This window comes from Mizuhopecten yessoensis, unplaced genomic scaffold (assembly GCF_002113885.1).
Source record: "Mizuhopecten yessoensis strain PY_sf001 unplaced genomic scaffold, ASM211388v2 scaffold11109, whole genome shotgun sequence".
Classification (NCBI taxonomy): domain Eukaryota; kingdom Metazoa; phylum Mollusca; class Bivalvia; order Pectinida; family Pectinidae; genus Mizuhopecten; species Mizuhopecten yessoensis.
The window spans coordinates 260,057-284,878 of NW_018408884.1; the positions used below are offsets into that span (position 1 = coordinate 260,057).

Sequence of the window (24,822 nt, forward strand, 5' to 3'; positions counted from 1 at the left end):
CTTTGTTCCCAGTAGATAATCCAGTCTCCTTTGTTCCCAGTAGATAATCCAGCCACCTTTGTTCCCAGTAGATAATCCAGTCACCTTTGTTCCCAGTAGATAATCCACCCACCTTTGTTCCCAGTAGATAATCCAGCCACCTTTGTTCCCAGTAGATAATCCAGTCACCTTTGTTCCCAGTAGATAATCCAGTCATCTTTGTTCCCAGTAGATAATCCAGCCACCTTTGGTCCCAGTAGATAATCCAGCCACCTTCGTTCCCGGTAGATAATCCAATTACCTCTGTTTCCAGTAGTAGATAATCCAGTCACCTTCATATTCCCCGTAGATAATCCAGTCACCCACGTTCTCAGGAGATAATCCAGTCAGCTAAATGTTCCCAGTAGATAATTCAGTCAATTTTGTCCCTACATATATTAATCCGGTCAGATTCAGTGGTTTTTCGGGAAGATATAGCACTATAGTTCGTATTTTTTGATTTGGCCCCATAACACCCAGCTTTCTCAGCTTTCTATGTAAACAGTGCACAACATCTCAAGCACAAATCATCAAAAAAAAAGTTGACTGTAAGGGACAAAAAATAAGTTCTACATTACTGCCATAAAGACGAAGTGAATTTTTCGTAAAATTTGGACAATTTTCATGCAATCAATTGTATTCAAGCAATTTTCCGAAAGGAATATTTGATTTTATAATACAATATCTGATATTGTGAATAGATCTTTTTACAAGTCTGATAAGGACTGGTAAGGTTTGTTGGTTCACTATAGTCCTTGCTGAAATCCACTAGAGTCTCAGACTAAAGAACTAGTGTTGATGTCAAACCCGCTGTTATGTTTATCAGTAGTTTGTTAACGGTGATTGTGATAGGAGCTACTTGAATCAGTTGTATGTAGTTGAAGTTTGATCAGTCATCAATCTACGGTTTATTGTCATGGGTCCTTTTCTACTGTATTACTAAAAACAATGGGTAGCACAATGTTAAAAGTATTTGCAGAAATTCTGCAAGTCCCATAGAAATTCTATGAGGACTTGGGACCCCTTCATGTAGTAGGTAGATTGGTCACTGTCTGGTTGAATAGTTGAGGGTATATTATATATAATATAAACTTTATTTATTTTACAACAGTTATGAAACAAGTTATTTCAACTTATATTAATCACTCTTGTTGGCCCGGATGTTAGCGTGTGGGGGTCTTAGTGTGGGAGGAAACCGGAGTACCCGGATCTGGAGAAACCCCACGTGGTCGGGCAGGTGACCCCAACCTTTTCACGTCCGATCAGGAGTTTTATGCATATATAATAATAACATAATATATTAGGTATATTATATGACTGTACATGTAGAAGTCCTCTTTATCAGGGAAAGTTTATATAAAGCATAGAACAATAAATTTTAGGTTGTAATGTTCATGTGTCAGTATTACGCACATAAAACTCCTGACAGTCATGACAATCTTACGTAACTATTTATAGAAGGTTAGATTAATTAGGTGTGTTAATTACTCATTAATTAGCAATATGATTAAACTGAAGCAGTGTCTGGGGGGAAATTATAAGTAGACTGCACGCCTTGTGTATCTAGACATTCTGTACAGTAAGTAGGATGATATAATTATTGTAGAGGGGCTGGTTGTTCACAAAGCCATGTCAGCTTAACACTAAATATCCAAAATGCAAATCTTGAAAAATGTTGATTTTTTTTTATAAATATTTCTTTATTTGTTATTTCAGGGGATAAGACTTAATCCCTCTATATATACATGTTTATGCAAATTAAAAATAAATAAATTGATATGTGTAGATACATGTACATTTCATATGTTGAAATATTTTGGTAAGTTTTCAATAAGCTAACCATACTTTAACTTTGATTTTGTGGTGTGACTGTTTTTTTTTCCATTTTCCAAAACAGGATTGGGATTTTATTTCAACAAGCTAATTCATGGTCATTGAGCTTTAAGTAAGACATATGATCAACCATTGATTAAGTCAAACATTTGAAGAGCGGATGTTCCAAACATGTTTAAATTCAACAAACTTTCATTGAGCTTTAAAATAAATAATTTATGATCGCCCTGTTTACAGTTTGAAGATCAAATGCTCCAAACATGGGAAAATTCTATGATGTACATTGTACATGAACCAAGGGTGTATACAAAGTTTATTTGATATCCTGTGTCAATATATGTAGCTAGGGAAAAGAAATTTAACATAACAGACTTACAACAGTAACAGTATATGAAGCTAGGGAAAAGAAATTAAACATAACAGACATATAACAGTAACAATGTATGTAGCTAGGGAAAAGTAATTAAACATAACAGACTTACAACAGTATCAATATATGTAGCTAGGGAAAAGTAATTTAACATAACAGACTTACAACAGTAACAGTATATGTAGCTAGGGAAAAGAAATTAAACATAACAGACATACAACAGTAACAATGTATGTAGCTAGGGAAAAGAAATTTAACATAACAGACTTACAACAGTAACAATGTATGTAGCTAGGGAAAAGTAATTAAACATAACAGACTTACAACAGTATCAATATATGTAGCTAGAGAAAAGAAATTAAACATAACAGACTTACAACAGTAACAATGTATGTAGCAGGTAGTAACTTGTTCACCCCTGACAGTTCATAATGAGCTATTCGATCATTAATTCCAGCCTTTGAATTGGAGAGGTTCACATGTGTCTTAAGGGGTGAATGCTTTATATAGTATGGAGTATGACACACATGTTTGTATAGTGTATAACATCATAATACCATTAGTCATGGTAACTAGGACCACGTCATATTGAATACAAAAATGTAGTGTATCATAACTTTCTAACCGGCAATAGAGGAAAAGGAACCGGAAAGAATGACTTTAGGAGAAACTTTAAGGGTCCCTGTCCCACTGTGTTGTTATTTCCTATAGTTAAGGTCCCTGTCCCACTGTGTTGTTAGTTCCTATAGTTAAGGGTCCCTGTCCCACTGTGTGGTTATTTCCTATAGTTAAGGGTCCGAGTCCCACTGTGTTGTTATTTCCTGAACTTAAGGGATCCTGTCCCACAGTCTGTGTTGTTATTTCCTATAGTTAAGGATCCCTGTCCCACTGAGTGTTATTTCCTATAGTTAAGGGGTCCTGTCCCACTGTGTTGTTATTTCCAATAGTTAAGGGTCCCTGTCCCACTGGGTTGTTATTTCCTATAGTTAAGGTCCCTGTCCCACTGTGTTGTTAGTTCCTATAGTTAAGGGTCCCTGTCCCACTGAGTGTTATTTCCTATAGTTAAGGGTCCCTGTACCACTGCGTTGTTATTTCCTATAGTTAAGGATCCCAGTCCCACTGTCTTGCTATTTCCTATAGTTAAGGGTCCCTGTACCACTGCGTTGTTATTTCCTATAGTTAAGGGTCCTAGTCCCAATGTGCTGTTATTTCCTATAGTTAAGGGTTCTAGTCCCACTGTGTTGTTATTTCCAATAGTTAAGGGTCCCTGTCCCACTGGGTTGTTATTTCCTATAGTTAAGGACCCTGTCCCACTGTGTTGTTATTTCCTGTAGTTAAGGGTTCCTGTCCCACAGTCTGTGTTGTTATTTCCTATAGTTAAGCGTCCTAGTCCCACTGTGTTGTTAGTTCCTATAGTTAAGGGTCCCAGTCCCACGGGGTTGTTATTTCCAATAGTTAAGGGTCCCTGTCCCACTGTGTTGTTATTTCCTGTAGTTAAGGGTTCCTGTCCCACTGTGTTGTTATTTCCAATAGATAAGGGTCCCAGTCCCACTGTGTTGTTATTTCCAATAGTTAAGGGTCCCTGTCCCACTGGGTTGTTATTTCCTATAGTTAAGGGTCCCAGTCCCACTGTGTTGTTATTTCCAATAGTTAAGGGTCCCAGTCCCACTGTGTTACTATTTCCTATAGTTAAGGGTCCCTGTCCCACTGTGTGTTATTTCCTATAGTTAAGGGTCCCAGTCCCACAGTGTTGCTATTTCCTATAGTTAAGGGTCCCAGTCCCACTGTGTTGCTATTTCCTATAGTTAAGGGTCCCTGTCCCACTGTGTTTTATTTCCTATAGTTAAGGGTCCCAGTCCCACTGTGTGGTATTTCCTATAGTTAAGGATCCCTGTCCCACTGTGTTATTTCCTATAGTTAAGGGTCCCTGTCCCACTGTGTTGTTATTTCCTATAGTTAAAGGTCCCTGTCCCACTGTGTTGTTATTTCCTATAGTTAAGGGTCCCTGTCCCACTGTGTTGTTATTTCCTATAGTTAAGGATCCCAGTCCCACTATGTTGCTATTTCCTATAGTTAAGGGTCCTAGTCCCACTGTGTTGTTATTTCCTGTAGTTAAGGGCTCCTGTCCCACTGTATTGTTTTTTCCTATAGTTAAGGATCCCTGCCTCACTAGTTGGATGGTATAGTTGATAAATTTGCTATACATGTATACACATCAGATATATTTCCTGTACAAATCATACATATCTATCAGGTAACATGATTGAAAATAGAGAAGATTGGTCGGGATTTATTTACAGGGTAGTTTTAAATATTCAGGGAATCTGTGGGTAATATGATAACTGATGTGCATAAATTTTACAAAATCAGAAATTTTCAACTGACGGTGAATATTCATTAAAAAATCAGTTCACAACTATCACGAAGTCACGAATGCAATATAACGTTTTGAGAGTCTAAAGCTGAAACAACAATTAGTTTGCTTGGCCGAGTAAGTATATGTACTAAGGTGTGTATTTAGGTATATATACAGGTTTAGTGTTTACAAAGTCATGTGTAGTCTGACTCGCACGGAGATCTCCACCCTTTATAAAGAATACTCCAGGTAAACACAAAACGCATGTACATTAAAATAAAATGTCACGATTCTAACTAGGAAGTAACTACACTGTATTCAACCTAATAAATGCACCGGCCCCCTATAATTTAAGTACACCCAGACCCAGGCATAAAGCATATATGAAAACCCATAAAAAAGGTTGTTCACCTCAATGCTTATTTTCAGCGTTTTGACCAAAGACTTTGTGCCCCTTAGCTATATATATAGCATTTACATTACATAGGCAATATAAGCCAGTGGTCTAGCATCATTTTCTGATTCAAAATCAAGCCAGTTGTCGCTGTTAAGTTATTGTGTTGGGGCTGGGTGAAGCGATAAGTTGATAGGTTTGACTTATCGTGATAGGGTGGTCCCAGTATAAATAGGTCAATTTGGAAACTGAACTGTCGATAAATATTGCAATACAAAGTATATGCTATATTGTTTTTGTGACAAAACTTTTCTCAGCGTCAGATATATTGATGTCTTTAACCGATGTGATTTGGCAGTTTATTCTGAAGATTTCCAAATATGGTGTTGATGTTTGAACCGAGGCATAGTACATTTCCACCTGGATAATGTTTTGATTATTAGGTTATTGAACGAAATAAAGAAGAAGTTTAAAGGGATCTTAGTAAGGCAGTCACCATGCTCATCAACATAACTCACTCCCTTAGCAACAATGTGACAACAGTAATAATAATAATGATATACAACATTTGATATAGCGCCCTATCTAGCTAACATAAGCCACTCTAAAGTGCTTTACAGTACATAGATATATACAATTTATACAATTAGGATATACAATTTTTGAGGAATTCGCAGGAGCTGCCTTATCAGGCGCTAACTACTAGTCCTATGCCACCTGGCTAATATCTCCCTATTTGTGTATGCCTGCGTATGTGCTGGAAATGTATCGTGAACAAGTCTAGGTGGCCCATTTGAATACATACGGACACAGCCGATTTTGAGCATACAAGGGTTATATATATATATAAGCACACCCTTTTTGTGTTTTGGGGGCCACAGTGTCCAAGTGGGTGTAAGGCATCTGACATTCTGGTACCACTATATTATATATGGCCCTCCACCACTGGCATGCGGGTTCAAGACCTACGTGGGGCAGTCACCAGGTATTGGTCGTTGGTCTTTTTACGGGAACTCTGGCTTTCCTCCAACACCAAAACCTGGCACGTCCTTAAATTACCATAACTGTTATAGGGAGTAAAACACAAACAAACAAACCAAATTGTTTTGTAAGCACAGAGTGCACTTATTAGGTCAAATATGATATTTGTACAGGTTTCTTTAGTTGAATAGATATATAACAAATTGAATATCCGTTATGGACAAAATTTGTTCTGAAGTTATGTGCCTCCCTGCAGCTGTAACTGGATACAATATATATATACATGTATATATATATAGAAAAAATAAGATTAACGACCGACTAAAAAACTAGCTGCTTTCACCCTTCACAGGGCTCGATCTTCAGGTTTATTCAAAAGAACAACGTCTTGACGTCACAATTACATGTGATCATCACACTACAATAGTAACGTGACGTCACGAAGTACACAAGATTGGTGGACAATTTAGCGTAAAATTTTACTGTGGCCTGTTGAGACTTGGTTTAAATATTTTGATTATAGTTGCAAATAATATTAAAATATTATTTGATAAAATAAATAGTGTGAAATTTTGAGTCATGTTTTTTTCGAAATGATTAAAACGGAAAAAAAACCCATGTCCACGAAGTGAAATGATCGCCTACAGGTAATATAAAGGTAATCTGCAGGTAATCTGCGAGTAACCTATGGGTAATCAACAGGAAACAACAAGTAATCTATAGGAATTTAAAAAACACAGAGAAATACTTTATAACTACGATATGACGAAGGCAGTAATTATCTCATGGTAGTATACAAGACAAATTTACTTTCAAATGAAGGGGTAACAGGATTTACCTTGCCTTGACAAAACTTAATACAGCCATTAGAAAGTAAATAATGTCAGTGCATATTTATTGACTTTAACTCATTCACGGGTACGCCTGTGTGTCTTCAGGGGTGAATGAGTTAAGGAAACATCTGGGTACATCTAAAAAAAACAAGTTTCTCTCATCAATTCAGATAAAGATGATACGTTTATTATTTGATAACTTCCCATTAAACTTTGTGATTAGAATTTTCAGAAGTCCCCAGTCTACCGAGTATATTTTGTAAAGTGTCAGGTGAGGGAAGAGTATACGTATTAATGAGAATTTTAATATAAAATGTAATTGTTTTCAGAATTGAATCGAATATTAATCAAATATTTCTTTTTCCTAGAGGTTAAACTGTAGAGTAGAGGCTTAAAAATAGCCTGAATAATTTCAGGTTGATAGATAGACGCTACTTGTTTCGTTTGACGAGTATATGTTGCAATCGTTGCATAACAAATAATTAAGTTCTTTTGTTTAATACAGCTGACAAAAAGTTATTGATGAGCTCCTGACATCTGATTGAAAAATTTGAATATGTTTAAATATTTCCAGAGGTAAATTTATAATGTGTGTTTAAGACATCTTTATTAATGAATGATGAATCAGGACTTGGGATTTTTATTTTTTTTCATCTCAATTTAATTCTCAATCAAAAAGCAAGGTCAAATCGTGAAGATATGTATCTTGAGGTATAGATGAAACTTTTAGTAATTAAATCTGTGAACTCATTCACCCCTGAATATTCATTTGAACTCTTCCGTTTCAAAGGTTGGAATAGTTCATTATGAAATTTCAGGGGTGAATGAGTAAAATATTTACTTGCTTGAAAATTGTAAAAATAACTTTTGAAGATGAGATTTAATTTATTTTTAAAGAATGTGTCTATAGCTGTAATTAATACACATGTACATGTACATATATTATATATATTTTATACTTAAAGTTGTCTATATATATAGGTATATCTGTAATCGGTTAATAAACTACGTACATTTTACCAGAGAAAGGAAGCTAGCTAGCTATTGAACAACAACTGTCATATATGACGCATTTGTTTTGTATAGATATCTCATCTTTAAGCTTGATTTTTAAACAGTTTTAAATTTGGCCAAACAAAATAAGTAATGTGTCGCTACTTTCAATTGGATGGGGAGGCAAAACTAAATATTTTGATAAGAGACAGCACTTAGCATGGCCTGTTGACATTTATAAAACGTAAAGTGAAAGAAATTAGTTAGTCACTATAAATTAGGGACGTATATGTAGAGCAGATTTTTGTTTCCGGCTTTATCAATCTTTTGTAATCCCAGTTTTCAGATCGAGGTTTCAGAGCAGAAACGTTTTATTTCGGCTTGATTAATTATTTTTTTGTAATCCCAGTTTTCAGATCGAGGTATCATAGAGCAGAAACGTTTTGTTTTGGCTTCTTTAATCTTCTGTAATCTGTTCTTTATATTGGCAGTAGGTCGTTGGTTTTTCTACGGGTACTCTAGTTTTTCCTCCACCACCAAAACCTGCCACGTCCTGAAATGACCATAGCTGTTAATAGGACGTAAAACACAAACAAACCAAAACCATATAGTTCTTTATAATTACATGTATATCACATTATATAACAATACACAAAGACTAATTTCGCTAGCACTTTCGCCCATCTTGGGGCTCTTCAGATAATTTTACATTATATTATATGTATGTGTTCGTAGACATGTACTGAAAACTTTAATCAAGGGACGTTTGTAATTTTGTGTATTAAATGTATGTGTAGCTCAGAATGATGTTTACAGTTTCCTCATCTGCAGGATGTGAAAAATCAGATCTAATATAAAACGTGTTTCAAAGTAGATTTATATGATGAAAAGAAATAATGTGTTTAATCTAATAAACTCACCAATGTTATGAATTTCCTGGTTTAGGATCATAATCACCCGTCCTGACGACCAGAAATACTGTATTCTGAAATGGACTTTACCTGTTGTACAAGTATAGTACATGTTCCTGAATGCCTGTATGTAATTATACAGGGTTGGGTCCTCTGTTAAGATCAGGGTGAACACGGATTTAACTATAGGTAGCTCCTCTGTTCGTAAGTTACTCATGTAATTGGTAGATAAGAAGAGAGGCAATTTATGTACCTGTTACAGTAGTGTGCATATGGAAATTAACTCATTTACCCCTGAAATTTCATAAAGAACTATTCCATCCCTTGAATTGGAAGAGTTCACGTGTGTCTTCAGGGGTAAATAAGTTAAGGATTACCAAGTGTATCTTGTTAAATCCTAAATCAATAGGAAAACATGATATTAAATGAAACATGATATTAAATGAAGCATGATAATAAATAAAACATGATATTAAATGAAACATGATATTAAATGAAGCATGATATTAAATGAAACACGATAATAAATAAAACATGATTTTAAATGAAGCATGATATTAAATGAAACATGATAATAAATGAAACATGATATTAAATGAAACATGATATAATTCAAACCTGTGTTAAGGGACCACTCTTAGGAAGTCTAAAAATAAAGTGATGTCTTTTATAGATCAGGTGATCTTCATAGTACCCGTTCAGTCCAAAAAGAAATCACTACACTATGAAACATTAAGAATGGTCTTATACATATATTAAAAATAATAAACAATGTTTATTATTAGGTCTCAGCCATATTTACTAGCTAGGTGGACATACTTTTAAGTCCAGTTACGAAAACAGATGGCTGAAAGGAATGCTAGGTTTGTTGAAAATTAATCGTACAGAAATTTGATGTTGTCCCTATTCGCTTCGCTGTTTAGGTTATTACATGGTAGCTAGTGGCGATTGAGTCAAGGCGAGACCACAAGATTATAGATTTTAATATCAGCTGTAGGATTTACAGCTGGGGGAAATGTTAGATACTAGATTTAAAAAACATCACAACATGTTGGAGAAAGTTCTCTTTTTACTCCTGAATAAATAAACAAAAGGGGAAAACAATTACGGTACACTCCAGCTGTTTTACACTGCAATACCAGCACAGACGGATCAGGGTTGGTAGCATTTGAAATATTACCCGTTATCATCACTCTTCAAAACAAAATATCACAAAATCATCTGGTAGAATTCGGCTTAAATCATTCATCCCTGAATTCTCATAATGAACTATTCCAACCTTTGAATTGGGAGAGTTCAAATGTGTCTTCAGGATGAATGTGTTAAAATTCCAAAAGTTTGACCGGGCCAAAGTTTCCTGTATATAGTATTTCTTTCAGATGTTTTATATTTTGTTTTTCTGCATTTCTACATTTAAATCTCAAGGTTGGGGGTGATTAGTTTTACATGGAAACAGAAATGTTATACATTATTACATTATATTACAATATTCCGTATTTTGTCCAACATTTGAGACAATGAAATCTAGTATTTCATTGCAATGTCTTTCGGATTCCAGAATACCGGCCTATACCAGGAGCAGTTAAATTTTCGCTTTTTTCGAATTTTATCATGACAACGAATATTAACTCATTCACCCCTAGAGAAATCATTATGAATTTTCAGGGGTAAATGAGTTAAAAGATAACATACAATATATAGATTACATGAGAAATAAACACTAGCAATATATAGGCAACCTGGATTTTTTCTGTAGAGGGCGAATATTTGACTGCGCAAAAGTTTCCTGGTGATACAAAAAGATATTGGCAATAGTCAGTCTATCAATGCCTTTTCCTTAAATGCTTTGTCGTATGTCTTCAAGTTAAAGCAGTAAGAATATTTATATCCGAGTTAAGGTTTTTTGTTCAGCTGATGAGTAAGACGTTTTAATCGTACCAGATCTAGAAATTTAATTAACTCATTCACCCCTAAAATGTCATAATGAACTATTCCGAACCTTTGATTTGGAAGGGTTCAAATGTGTTTTTCGGGGTGAATGAGTTAAGTAAAAATATACCAGAAAACATTTAACTGAAACTGATAAGCTGTGTTGATTTCATTGCCGTTAAATCTGTGATATATAGCCGTGTACAATGCAGATTGTTACCCAAGGCTAACAGCTTTGAGGGATGTTACAAAGATATATAAATAGACTATCAGCTGTTTATTGATTCTTGTTTGGGTGTTTACTGTAGTGTAAACAAGGATGAGAAATATTGTGTGCAATATAGGATTTCTCAAGCTCAGCTCAACATCAGAACTGCATTTGCACACCGCCGTCCCCCTCTTGAATGTCGTCCCCCTCTTGAATGTCGAAGAGTGAAATGGGATGGTGGTTAAAAGGGGGGATACTGGGGTTTGAAAAAGACAACATTTATCAGTGATGTATCCAGGAGTTCTAAAACGAGGTGTCAAACATTAGCTCTGTAATGCATTTGTACAACTACGCTGCATGGCTATACCAGCTATATAGCAGCCCTTAAGTTTTTATGAAGAATTTCTCGACTGCATTTTACTCCCCCTAGTTTAGAACTTATGAACCTAGAATCAGACATCCAATGCAAGTGATCAAAATTATTAGAGTTAATGTTTTTCTAAAGAATTCAATATTCTAGAGAGGGGCGGGGGGGGGGGGGGGGGGGGGGGGGGCTAGCCTCTTTGTACACCCTCCCTTCTCTTGAATTCTGGAAGAGGGAACTTTGGGTCCCTGGGGGCACACACCCGAGTGAGCTCCTAAAATTACTCTAACAAGTCACTTTGTTATGTGGAAAAAAAATATGTCTGATCCAGATGAAACAAGAGCTTTGTTCCAATATTTCTAACTGAATGTAAACATTAACATTTTTCAGTACCGGGTCATTTGTTTTGGGTAATTTTTATGACGCTAACAATTCCTAGGGCTTTATACTCATTCTGTATCAAACACTGTTAATTTGTCTCCACTATTCTGATTGTCCTATTATTACAATCCAATGATTTACCATTATTAACCAAATAAACACCCTGGGCACTAAAATAGCAATTTGGAGAAAAAAATGATGATGGCAGTACTTCCACAGTTCTCAAAAAATAGTCACACTAGACCCGTTTTTGAGTAAGTTAATTGGTAAATTATGGTAAATGTATGATGCTTTAACACCAGAAAAAAATAAGAAGGACTTTTAAGGGATTCTAGGGGAAGGAGGGGGGGGGGGGGGGGGGTCTTTAACTCTTAAGGATCCCTGTACCACTGCCAAAAACTATACATCATACCAATAGTCTACGACAAAATGTGTCAGTCAGAAGTGGGGAGACTTTAATGAGAATAAACAAAATCTAATCAACAATAATGTTCTGAGTGTAGAAGTTCAGCAGAGATTGATATACCACTGCTTTAAATGATTGAGCTACATATACCAGCTGGTCAACGGAATTATTCTGGCCCAACGTTTACTGTGCAGTTATATCCGAACAGAATTAAAGGGAAGGTAATTACTGTATATATATAGGAAAAACCACAGTTCAGCGGGACAGGGCTCCTTATAATTAACTCATTCACCCCTACATATTTAATATGGATTTGCCCAGTCTTTCATTTGGTAAGGTTCAAATGTGACTGTAGGGGTGAATAGGTTAAGGTTGAGTACAATAAGTTACCCATATTAAACATTTTCTAGATCTAAGATGTCCCAGAATGGCCAATTTACAGATTGTACACAAATCGCTGTATTTATGTAGAAATGATTAAAACTTTGATACCTGTGTACACTTTTATACAAAACAATGAGGAAAGATGTAAAATCATTTATGTTTGTACATAATATACATGTCAGGTTGATGGTTGTTCAGGTAATCCTTCCCAATATAGCTGTGATAGACTGAAGTATATATGTACAATGTGGCTGGGACGTCTCAGGTACATGTAAACTTTGTCAGGTAAATTGTATTCTACAGGTTTACAATTGAAACAGGAAGATGTAAAAGGAATAATTATGTTATTTGGTTTCTTATATTACCAGGTTTGGTTTTCTGTGTCCGTTTATATTCATATTAGATAGGCTACATATAAAATATTGTTCGTTTACCGAGGTGTCACCATCGCCCAACCTGAATTTATGGATATACACAATATTCCAATCAACACGTATATTATAATAAATCTGTTGATGTTTTTATACATGTATTCCGTCTTTGCGTATTGCAGAGTTATCGTCTCTTGGGAGCAGGTATTGATTGTTTGTGAGAGTAACGTCATCAATTTTTGAGAAAACGGCGTAATTTTCTCACGCAAACCAATGACGTAACAATCACCACCTGCTCCCAAGAGAAGATAACTCTGCAATACGCAAAGACGGAATACATAACCCGATGATTAAGCTCAATATCTAGGCTTACAAATCTACATCATGAATCATATGAGACACATTCAAACTCTTCCAGTTCAAAGGTTGGAATAGTTCATTATGAAATTTCAGGGGTGAATGAGTTGATAGACATCCAATAAAACATTTGGCCAGTTTATTTTTATCCCTAAACAAAAGTTTATGACCTATACATGTATATGCCTCCGAAGCATCATAAAAAAGAGATAGACCTGGGGCGTATACGGGAACGTTGACGAGATGAAATACGGTATAATTAACTTAGAGTGTAAAAACAGCAGAGAGGAGGTGTCAAATTGAAAAATTCCGATATTGATTGAACAGGATTCTGATATTTTGGTTCCCCGCACTGTATCAACAAACAAACACACTGTTTTGTGACTGGAGAATATATTTGTACCTCTGGGGATGAGAATATAGTCACTGCAGGGAGTTTCGTACCAAATTCTAAAATTTAAATTTATTTAAATTCCTGCAAGAATATGAGTAATTTATATAAATATTTCTTGAATGTGGTCATTTCGAATCTTGTGAAGGACATAATATTTTAACGTCGGTTTTAACAATTATGAAAATATCAATGATTCCGATTCAACCGTAATGCATCATTAAGTCGATATGAAGCTTGTTCAAGTCCAGGGGAAACCTGATTAATTTTTTTTAGTGGTTGGTCTATCACTTGTGTCATACGAGAAGAGCTTTTACCAGGGCCACTATTATTAAATGTAAATCTGTTGTTGTGATGTATGAATCGCCATGGCGATATCGATTTGTTCAGATGAGGATACGGTTACAGGTTTTATCTGTGTGATAATTACTTACATGATCTGCTCGGACAAATTACATAGGTACTGTATGCATATGTTAGGAGTAGTTTTTACGATATATACGGTAGTTCACGTTTTATTCTAACTTTGATTCCGATGCCCACACGTACAAGTGCTAAATGTGATAAAAGTTTTAAAGATGCACACTTGTATTTATCTAACATGAGGTTGTTTGACCTCTGAGTTTCACAACTGTTTATCAATTTTATACTTGCCATCTATTTGAAACTCCCATGGGGGAGATTCTGCATGCTCAAAATTAAAACCTGAATAAAATGTGTGTATATACCCAATAGAGACAAATCAAAACGACTCTTTAAAAAAATATATTCTGAGTTGTTCTTTCGGTTGAAACCATTACATCTTAGAAAATAGGAATAGTTTAGCGAATTTGCTGTTTGAAAAAAAAATGAATTTAAGGGTCCAAAATCGGGAATCTCCCTCAAATATATATATATATGGAGGGTTGGCAAGCATGCAATTGTATGGAAATACCTTATTTCATGTTTTTTTCATTGGAAACCATTATTGAAGTTTAAAAAATGTTTCTTTAAATTTAGGTAACACCATGCATGCCAGCAATGCTTTCCATTGGGAAACTGAGGTTATTGGAAAATTTCCTTAAATTAAGGAGCAAAATTCTTGAAGTTCAAGGACTTAATCTGTAAAATCTATAAATGCATGCATATTTTAAATGACCCGGTAATTATTGTGGGTCAATGGAGTGATTTGTTGATTGTCAAGCCGTCAAAATATTTAAATAAGTTTTTGTATAAAATAGGTTATGAGGGACCAGCTGTTTGGGGTCCAGTATTTCAAAGGAAATATCTAGTATCTATTTACTTAATTAGCTTAACAGATATCGAAAAACTTTTATTTGATTTCAAATATTTGGACTAATTAATTTTGTGCGGTAACTCCTGTAGCTAATTTTCACTTTTATTCTAATAGTGAAACATTTCTGTAGATGTATTCAAACTATTTCAAGTTTTTATTGATTTTGTTGTTTTGCCTTATTCCATCTTACTTCAAAATTCTCTATTCCCGATAACGAAACATCTATCAGTATATCTGTGTTATAGGTGAAGCCAATCTTCCTATTACATAAGTGGGACATCTGTCAGTGTTATAGGTGAAGCCAATCTTCCTATTACATTAGTGGGACATTGTCTGTACTCGTCCTTATGGTGAAATCATCTAAACTTGGCCTGTCCTTAATATATAAATGACCATATATATATAGCTGTTAATAGGACGAAAAACCCAAACAAACGAACTCTTCTGATTGTCTGAAACCATTCTTTTGCGATCAAAACTCTAAAAGGGCCGTCTCTCAAGACTATGTGCATACATATATGTAATGAAGTAATAAAAATAAGAATACAAAAAAATATTCTAAAATTGGTCATAAAAGGAAAAGAAAGAAAAAGGATAAATAAAATGAGAAAGCTGTGTCGGGCATAATTACAATGAAGTAGTTTGTTAATTAGATCTTCGTTTCCTGTAGGTATGAATTATAACACACCTGTTGTCAGGTGATTTTGTTATGTAATAAGTCGCCAACACAAGTGTGAATTACTGTGATGCAATTGTATGAGGTTTAACCCTTTTACCCCTATATAACTTCAGTAGACTGTATACCATGTATCGATCTTGATGAGTCCATTGTGGTCTACAGGGGTGAAAGGGTTAAAGGAAGTGGAATGTGTGCATGTACGCAGGGTGATTGATCAACGACATGCTTCATTCAGAGCTTTGTGGGAGTGTTCTGTAAAAAAGTGAAAACGTGAATCACGATCATATTCATGATACAGTATAGGCAACTTAGTTGGGTTAATACATATAATCTCTCCTGAAGACGCGAGACTCTGCATCACAGAGTATATTTTGATTGAACTGTGGTGCATATACTATCATAAATTGAACTGCTACATACAAACATGCTGGTATATATATTATTGTCCACTGATACCCGATCCTGTTCACAATCGATCCCTACAGGCCCTGCGGACCTGTTGTTAATATATTGTTGGGATCGGACTATGAATGTAAAGATATCTGTAACCATGCTCGTATATTGAATTGTCCACTGATGCCCGATCCTGTTAACAATTGATCCCTACGGGCCCCACGGACCTGTTGTTGATATGATGTGTGAATCGGCCTATGAATATGAAAATTTCTGGTTAACATGCTGGTATATAAAATTTTCCGCTGATACCCGATCCTGTTAACTCATTCACCCTCTACGTTTTTAAACTGGACTTACCCAGTCTTTGATATGGTAAGGTTCCAATGTGATTTAAGCGGGGAATGGGTTAACATTTGATCCCTACAGGCCAGATGGACCTTTTGTTGATATGATATATGCAATTAGCTGCCAACCCTCCTTCATTAGGAGGGAGACTCGCTCATTTTGACCCAAATTTACCAATCTCCCTCAAACCTCCCTCATTCAGGTGCAAACTCACACAAACTCAAAATCTACATCCTGTGGTCAAATTATCTCCTAGTTGCTGTAGGGTGTGTGTAATGATCATAACAGGTGTGTCCAAATCAAATGAATGCTTTTTGGAGTTATTTTGATACAGAAAAGGGAAAGATAGATGCATGAGCAAAGCAGTTTCAGTCATGTTTCACGCCCTTTCTCACTCATTGGAGATTGAAGGCATGAGGGAGAGCTCCCTCATTCCTTCAATCTCAAATGAGGGAGATCTCCCACATTGGAGATTGAAGGAGTGAGGGAGATCTCCCTCATTGGAGATTGAAGGAATGAGGGAGATCTCCCTCATTGAAGATTGAAGGAATGATGGAGATCTCCCTCATTGGAGATTGAAGGAATGATGGAGATCTCCCTCGAGCTCATTGGAGATTGAAGGAATGTGGGAGATCTTCCTCATTGGAGATTGAAGGAATGAGGGAGATCTTCCTCATTGGAGATTGAAGGAATGTGGGAGATCTCCCTCATTGGAGATTGAAGGAATGAGGGAGATTGAAGGAATGAGGGAGATCTCCCTCATTGGAGATTGCATTGGTTGACACCTATGTGTAGATTGTAGATCGTGCTGTCAATGTGATGATATCTGGTAAACATAGTTATACACACTGGTAGATAATTTGTCCACTGATCCTGTTTAGAGCTGTATATATACATGTATATATTGTGTTGTAATTGATATAGGACGGACCACACCCACTGATATATATACTGACGTTAAGAGATCTCCACTATATGTGTTGTGTATCACAGCTATGTGTCTGTGTGGCCGATAGATTTCATTATACTGTTAACTACAGTTTGTATGATAACTGATAGGTTTTTAAGAAATTTAATGAGTCACAGTCATGAATATGGAAGTGTTTTTTAGTCGCCATTTACATTTATTATCATAGTGAATAGTACTATTTGAAAATATTGTATGTAAAATACATGTGTAAGTATCTTATGGGGTTATAAGTTTGAAGTATCTGAAAACACCCGGTGCTATATGCCCATGATATATAGGGGAGAAGCACACACCCTTTCTCTTAACTACACTGACATTGGGATATAAGCCCAGCCCCCTAGCATTAGATTTGAAATTAATAACTCAGCAGGACTATGTTTTTGTGGTGAACAAATTGCTTCTTTTTTCCGGTATTGTTTTACACACTTGATCTATTGTCAAGGTCACACGTATCAGATATATTCAAAGCTGAAAACAACATCTTCTAAATTCGCACTGACATTATATAATCTTGGGCAGATGTAATTTGAAATGTGAAATTTTGGACGGCAAATTGATATAACATTAATTATAACAGCATGACCTTGAAGAAACTCGGTGAATATATGTGTAAATATATTATATGGATATTTTTGTTGTATCTTTATAGATGCAGAACGCCTAGATGATTATATTCACCATTATGAAAAGCTTACATACAGTCCCGACACTCTACACCAGCGCCATCTACGGGCCAAACGCTCCCTCACCGACCAATCGCTGGTGCTACGTTTTAAAGCCTATGGCAAGTGAGTATCATTATGGGACATTTCACCCCTCCGTTTTTAAAATGGACTTGCCCAGTCTTTGATTTGGTAAGGTTCAAATGTGACTCTAGGGGTAAATGAGTTCATGTCTTCGGGAATGGCCTTTTTACCTATTCAAGTATAATATTTAACAGAATTTCTGATATGGGACTTATTCCTCGCGATCAGAGGAAGCTGAAATCAGTGGTTGTATTGGTAACTCTTTGTTACGTCCACTGACCTATTGATCTACACAAGTGATAACATTTTTTATTATTTTTTCATATTATTCCTGACAAGTGATTGGCCATGCAGAAGAGAAGTACTGCATCACGTGTCTACCGATAAAACCTATATTGACTTGGAGCATGTGATTTTTGTTCAAGGATTGGCCGTGTTTCTAGGAATAGAATTATGCTGTGTCTCCAAACAAAAGCACCGTCCGGCCCCATAGCTTTTTTATGAGTTTTTTTTTCAGATTGCTTACATTACTGTTTTGAAAATTATTAAACAAATGTAGCCTTTAACTTCGATCGATGCCTGGATTTATTGACCCGAGAACAGATATATTGACCGAGGACGCGGTCGGAGGTCAATATATCTTTTCTCGGGTCGATAAATCCATGTATTGACCTCAGCCAAAGGATATAATTGAATAGTTAAGCAAATCTTACCAGATATTATTGATACAGTATACACAATTTTCTTTTCAGAAATTTTGACCTTCAGTTAGAAAAAGCGAAGAGCATATTTGCACCTGATTTTAAACTGCAGCATAGGAATGGCAGTAAAATGGCGGTGGACACCTCATTTATATACGAAGGCACCGTATCAGGTAGGTCATGGTCCGAGTCGGTCCTCCTCACAGTTTTAGGGGCTGTCCTACCAGGTAGGTCACGGTCCGAGTCGGTCCTCCCCAAAGTTTTAGGGGCTGCCCTACCAGGTAGGTCACGGGCCGAGTCAGTCCTCCTCAAAGTTTTAGAGGCTGTCCTACCAGGTAGGTCATGGTCCGAGTCGGTCCTCCCCAAAGTTTTAGGGGCTGCCCTACCAGGTAGGTCATGGTCCGAGTCGGTCCTGCTCAAAGTTTTAGGGGCTGTCCTACCAGGTAGGTCACGGTCCGAGTCAGTCCTCCTCAAAGTTTTAGGGGCTGTCCTACGATGTTTGTACATGCAACTTAAGGTCCAGAGTATAGAATCTTGAAATCTGTTGATAGGTAAGTATAGGACTCCGATTTCAAACTCTGTTTATGAGGAACATGTACTGCATGATCATTGAATAACAGGTGAGTGAGACAGGCCCAGTGGGCCTCTTGTTAACTTCTTTAATATTCCCAGGTACATAATAAATAGGGAGCCTGACATTCGGCTACTCATTTACAGCTGAGTAGACTGGAACAAGTGGAGTAAAGTAACTTGCTCAAAGATACAACACAGTGCTGTGCTGTGACTCAAACCCGCAACCCTTTGGTCAAGAGTGGGCGCCCTACCACTAGACTACCGTCGCTCCTATTCTAACTGATGACACCGCGGTGGCCAAATGGTTAAGGTGTCTGACATTCTACGATCACCAGCCCTCCACCACTGGGTTGCGGGTGTGAGACCCATGTGGGGCAGTCGCCAGGTACTGGATGTAGGTCGGTGTTTTTTTCTTGGGGAACTCCGGCTTTCTTCCACCACCTAAACCTGGCATTTCCTTAATTGACCATAGCTGTTAATAGGACGTAAAATACAAACAAACCAAAGCCTCAGAGTTTTATATCAAGTCACAGTTATCTGCCTTTAATACTCTTCATGATCGTGTCCGACTAATGGAAATTTGAAGATTTGCTAAATTCAACATCTCAAAATCAATATTTTTCTGAAAGACACAAAACGAATACTTAGATGAATATTTTTTGAAATTATGATGCTTTAAACATTTTAACCCTTGATATGTCGATCCATATACCTTTCAGAATATTATGTGTATAGTATTTTACCCGACTTTTATATATGACGGCATGACCTATCAGGTAAGTAACGGTCCAAGTTCAATCTTCCTTAGTTTTATACCAGGTCCCATTTATAAGTCCGTGATACTTGTGTCCGATTAGCCGAAATTTGAAGATTTGTTAAATTCAAAATCTCTAAATCAATATTTTTCTGAAAGTCACAAAACCAATGCAAAACTCATTTTATATAAGAATCAAATGTTTATAGAACCTTTCAGAATATTATGTGTATAGTTTAATCTCTTGAAGTTCAATGAATTTTAATATTCTATAAACCTGTGTAAAGATGTAATTTCTTAATCTTTTCATGTTCAGTGAATTTAAAATTCTGTGAACAGGTATAAATATTGTTTCTAAATCTCTGCAGTTTAATTAGATTTTACAAATCTTCTTTATTTGGTTATAAATCTAAATAAAATGCTTATAAATCGCACTAAAATTGAAAAAATCTGACGCTATGTATCTCCTGAAACTTTAATCTATAAATCTATAAATTGCAGCCTTAAGTTGTGATTGTTAAGTGAAGCTGTTTGACAACAGACTTCAACAAGATGACCCTACTTGTCAGACGTACAGTTAGCGTGTTACGCTACCACGCCCCTGACTCGCGAGCCGACAAGGAGAACACTTAAACTCGAGTGTTTATATCCTTGTAAACAGATTCAGAAGAAACAGCCTTACAAATGTCAACTTCACACAGACATTTTTGAGATTTTTCTGATATTTTGTGTAACAATATACAACCTTATTCACATAATGCACACAAAAACAATTTGTTACACCATTTTAAACAGACATTATATAATGTTAGAGATTATGGGCTGATAAATAAAAATTTATAGAATCCATTTTTATTTTCCTTTGATGTATATATTACATGTTTTACAGCTGATCAAAAAATTTAATAATAATAATTAGAGGTTCCTATATACCGCTTTATCACAACCTAGTTCGTAGGTCGTCTCAAAGCAGTTCACAAGTTATTATCCGTGGTTATAGGGCCTTTGCAACCAGCCAATATCTTTCTCAACTCCCTGGGGAGCATACAGCTGGTGCTGCCATTTCGGTGCTCACATTTCAACATTTCTAGCACTGCCCTGAACCACATACTCATTTACAGCTGTGTAGACTGGAACAAACGGAGTAAAGTATCTTGCTCAAAGATACAACACTGTGCCGTGACCTGATTCGAACCCGCAACCTTTCGGTCACGAGCCTGGCGTCCTACCACTAGACTGCCATGCCTCACAACCCTTCGTCACGAGCCTGGCGTCCTACCACTAGACTACCGTGCCTCACAACCCTTTGGTCACGAGCCTGGCGTCCTACCACTAGACTACTGTGCCTCACAACCCTTCGGTCACGTCCCCGGCATCCTACCACTAGACTACCGTGTCTCACAACCCCTCGGTCACGAGCCTGGCGTCCTACCACCAGACTACCGTGTCTCCCGTATTATTTAGTTATCAGTTGTGGTAATAGAGTGTGCTTTGTCATAGATGAGAAACATGGAGTCACATGTTTGGGATAATTCTATATGAAAACACTTCAGTACCAGTACGTGTACACGAAGAATGAGTTTCTGTTTGCTTTTGAATATGATTTCACTTAAAAGTACAGATCTGATGAGACCTTGGGAGTGCTTGAATATTATAATAATTATACATTTATAAAATATTCCCCTGTCTGTTTCTCTGATATATGCAATATAATGAAACCTGTCAAGAAAAGCCTTCCATAATTTGTAAATCACATTCTTATGTAACCTCCAGACACCAAGGAGTATAAATTTGCCCTTCACATTATTACTTCTGAACACAAAAGAGTATAAATTTGCCCTTCACATTCTTACCTCCAGACACAAAAGAGTATAAATTGAACTTCACATTCTTGCCTCTGAACATAAAAGAGTATAAATTTGCCTTTCACATTATTACCTCCAGACACAAAAGAGTGTAAATTGCACTTCACTTTCTTACCTCAAGACATACAATATAAGAGTATAAATCTAAATGCACTCAAATAAAGGTATGTGTACAGTAAACATGAGTATAAATATGCAAGACCACACACTTGTGTTTTTCTAACGAATCAGAAAGCACGAGTTTATTGCGTGGACGAATATATACGTCCGCGCAATAAATGAGTGCTTTCTGATTCGTAAAAAAAACACAAGTGTGTGGTCTTGCTTTTGTCACATATACCTTCCGTATTTGGTTGAGATCGATACAAAGATTTTATAAACTTTGATATTTTTTGCAAATACCGGGAACTTTTCGGTTCGCCATGACAAGGGGATTCCCATAAAAGGTAGTTCCGGCTAATAGGTAAATACAACATTCCGTATTGCACAATTGTGCAATACAGAACGTCGTATTTCATGGTTTGAAAATTGCTTGTATAACTATAACAGAATTCAACAGGTATGTGATAATATGAATGTACTGCTATTTTCACAGTACTTAGTTAGAAGAAAATTGCTCCAAAACTAGGATCGATCATCATTGCTTTTAGCCGTAACTAAACTTGAACATTGTATTGTATATAACACTATTTGTTACAGGCGTGCCGGGGAGTTTTGTCCATGGAGCCATTGTTGAGGGAGTGTTCCGAGGTTTTGTCGTCGTCCCTGGTGACACAACATACCACATAGAGCATTCCCGGAGATTCTTCTCTGATGAAAAGCCATTCCATTCTGTCATCTACAGCGAAAAACATTTGAATATGGATCCATACAAGTAAATAATATTAAAAGAATTCAATTATTGGAAAAATACTTTTTTCATTTTAGTTCATTTGATTAAAGAAATACAATAAAACCTGTCTATAAAGGTCACCTTTCTTCAATTACCACCTGTAAACACCTATACATTGTAACTCAGATTCTTACCTCCACACATAAAGAGTAATAATGACACCTCACTTTCGTACCTCCACACATAAAAGAGTTTAAATTACGTATACACTTCCCTTTCTTACCTCCACACAGAAAAGAGTAATATGAAAACAGGCATTGCCTGAAATGAGCGAAGTGTCTAAATGCTGTTTTTTCAATCTTATTTTCTAAATAACATTATTTAAAACATTATCTATTTATTTGTTTTATACCGATAAAGCAATCAATGTAAAATAAATAATAAGTAATAAAAAGCATTCGAATGAATTATGCAGTTCAAGAGAAAACACAAATGCTTTTGGTACTGTTGCATTTAATTGCCCCGTCTATGGCCTCAGCGTAATGTTGCGGAAAGAGTGAGGCCCAGTAGAGGGACTACATATTTGAAGATGTATTGTTTATCAAATATAACTGTTATTATCTGTATAAGAAAAATATATTGGTGATTAAATTCCAATTTAATTTTCCGACATGATATACTTTGCCTGATCCCTCTAAATTGTGTAACAAAAGGATCACAATAGCCCAAACATATCCGGATTTCCGTCTGGTTTGGTAGTAACTATATACGTCCGGTTTAGGTGGAGAGAAGAAAAGACAGAAAATTTGGAAAGAAGCTTCAATTTCTCCAATTTTTAATGTCATGAATTTACATAACCACAGAAAAAAATTAACAAATAAAGAGATGTTTTTAAGAATGTTTGGAATCTAAACAGCATTGTAAAAATAGGATTGTAGTAACTCTGCTATAGCTACCTCCGTGACGAAGGTTTTTTGATCGCCTAGCATATCGACGTTAACCATGACTTCATTTTTTACGTTCATGTTACCGGACAAGAGCTTTTCTCTCGTGACTTTGCCGCGAGGCGAGGTTCGCTCTTATTAATTGCATTTCACTTTCTTACCTCCACACCTAAGAGTAAAATCAAAACCTTACTTTTTTACCTCCAGACACAAAAGACCTGAGGGAGCTGGTACATGCGCCCTTGAACAATACAAGGACCAGATGGAAGAATTAGCCTTTAAACCTCTGGAGAAGTACGAACACAATATCAAGGTAGATTTTGTACTGAAAGTGAAACATATCGTATTATTACGTCTTTCTTAGAGCGTGTCTGATTGGATGACACTGGTCACATGACGGGGAAATAATATATCATGTCACCCTCACCTGGTCAATTTTCACTGATCTTATTCGGAGCATTTCTTGAAAAATTGACAGGATCCACCACAACTAGTTCTGAAGACAGAAGCAGACGACAACAATGGCGAGTCAACCTGTCTCGACTATTGTGTTACTGTTTTTGATTGATTGTTTGAATTTTTGACATAATAAAATGAAAGCCCTCGTAAAACATAATAAATCGAGGAGAAACAACTGATTAGAGATGTGGCAGTTATTAGGTGGGAGTTCTCAAGTGTGGAAATGTTCGATTTGTGACTCTTTAACTCATTCACCCCTGAAATTTCACAATGAACTATTCCAACTTTTGAATTTGTTGGAAGCGTTCAAATGTGTCTTCTGGGGTGAATGAGTTAAACTGGTTGCAGTGTTGAAATTTTCATTCTGGCAAATGGTTCTGAAATCTGTGTATCCTATGGATTTATAATCTGTATATAATCAATATATTTATATTCAGATGGGGATAGTCTTCTACCTAAACTGTACAGTACAAATCTTTCCAATTTTGTGAATATGCTACTATAGAGTTTTACGAATCAGAAAGGTTCCGATAGTAATGTTCTGTGTTTCATCTCCAGGCCGCGCTACTGAAACAGGAAATGGAGCACTATCGTAGCATGTACTCACGAGAACAGAATACCGCTAACCAGGAATCATCCCAGGGGCGCCATAAACGTGATACACTGGGCCTACAGAACACATGTTATATGTATCTACGGTCAGACCCAGTCTTATGGGAGCTTTATAAAAGCAAGGGAGTGGTAAGTATGCATGCAGTGGTTTTTTAGGGGGTTTTGTGTTGTGTTGGGTTGGGGGGGTGGG

At 36.3% G+C, this 24,822-nt stretch overlaps 1 protein-coding gene across 2 annotated transcripts in view; it reads left to right on the plus strand.

Moving 5' to 3' along the window:
* LOC110465949 (disintegrin and metalloproteinase domain-containing protein 10-like) overlaps positions 1–24,822 on the plus strand; it is a 59,589-nt gene that overhangs the window by 7,564 nt on the left and 27,203 nt on the right. For both annotated transcript variants that reach the window (XM_021522160.1, XM_021522161.1), the window contains exons 2-6: positions 17,796–17,934; positions 18,645–18,766; positions 22,485–22,659; positions 23,769–23,874; positions 24,579–24,761. In XM_021522160.1, coding sequence (XP_021377835.1) covers positions 17,796–17,934; positions 18,645–18,766; positions 22,485–22,659; positions 23,769–23,874; positions 24,579–24,761 — 725 coding nt within the window. The remainder of the gene's footprint in view (positions 1–17,795; positions 17,935–18,644; positions 18,767–22,484; positions 22,660–23,768; positions 23,875–24,578; positions 24,762–24,822) is intronic.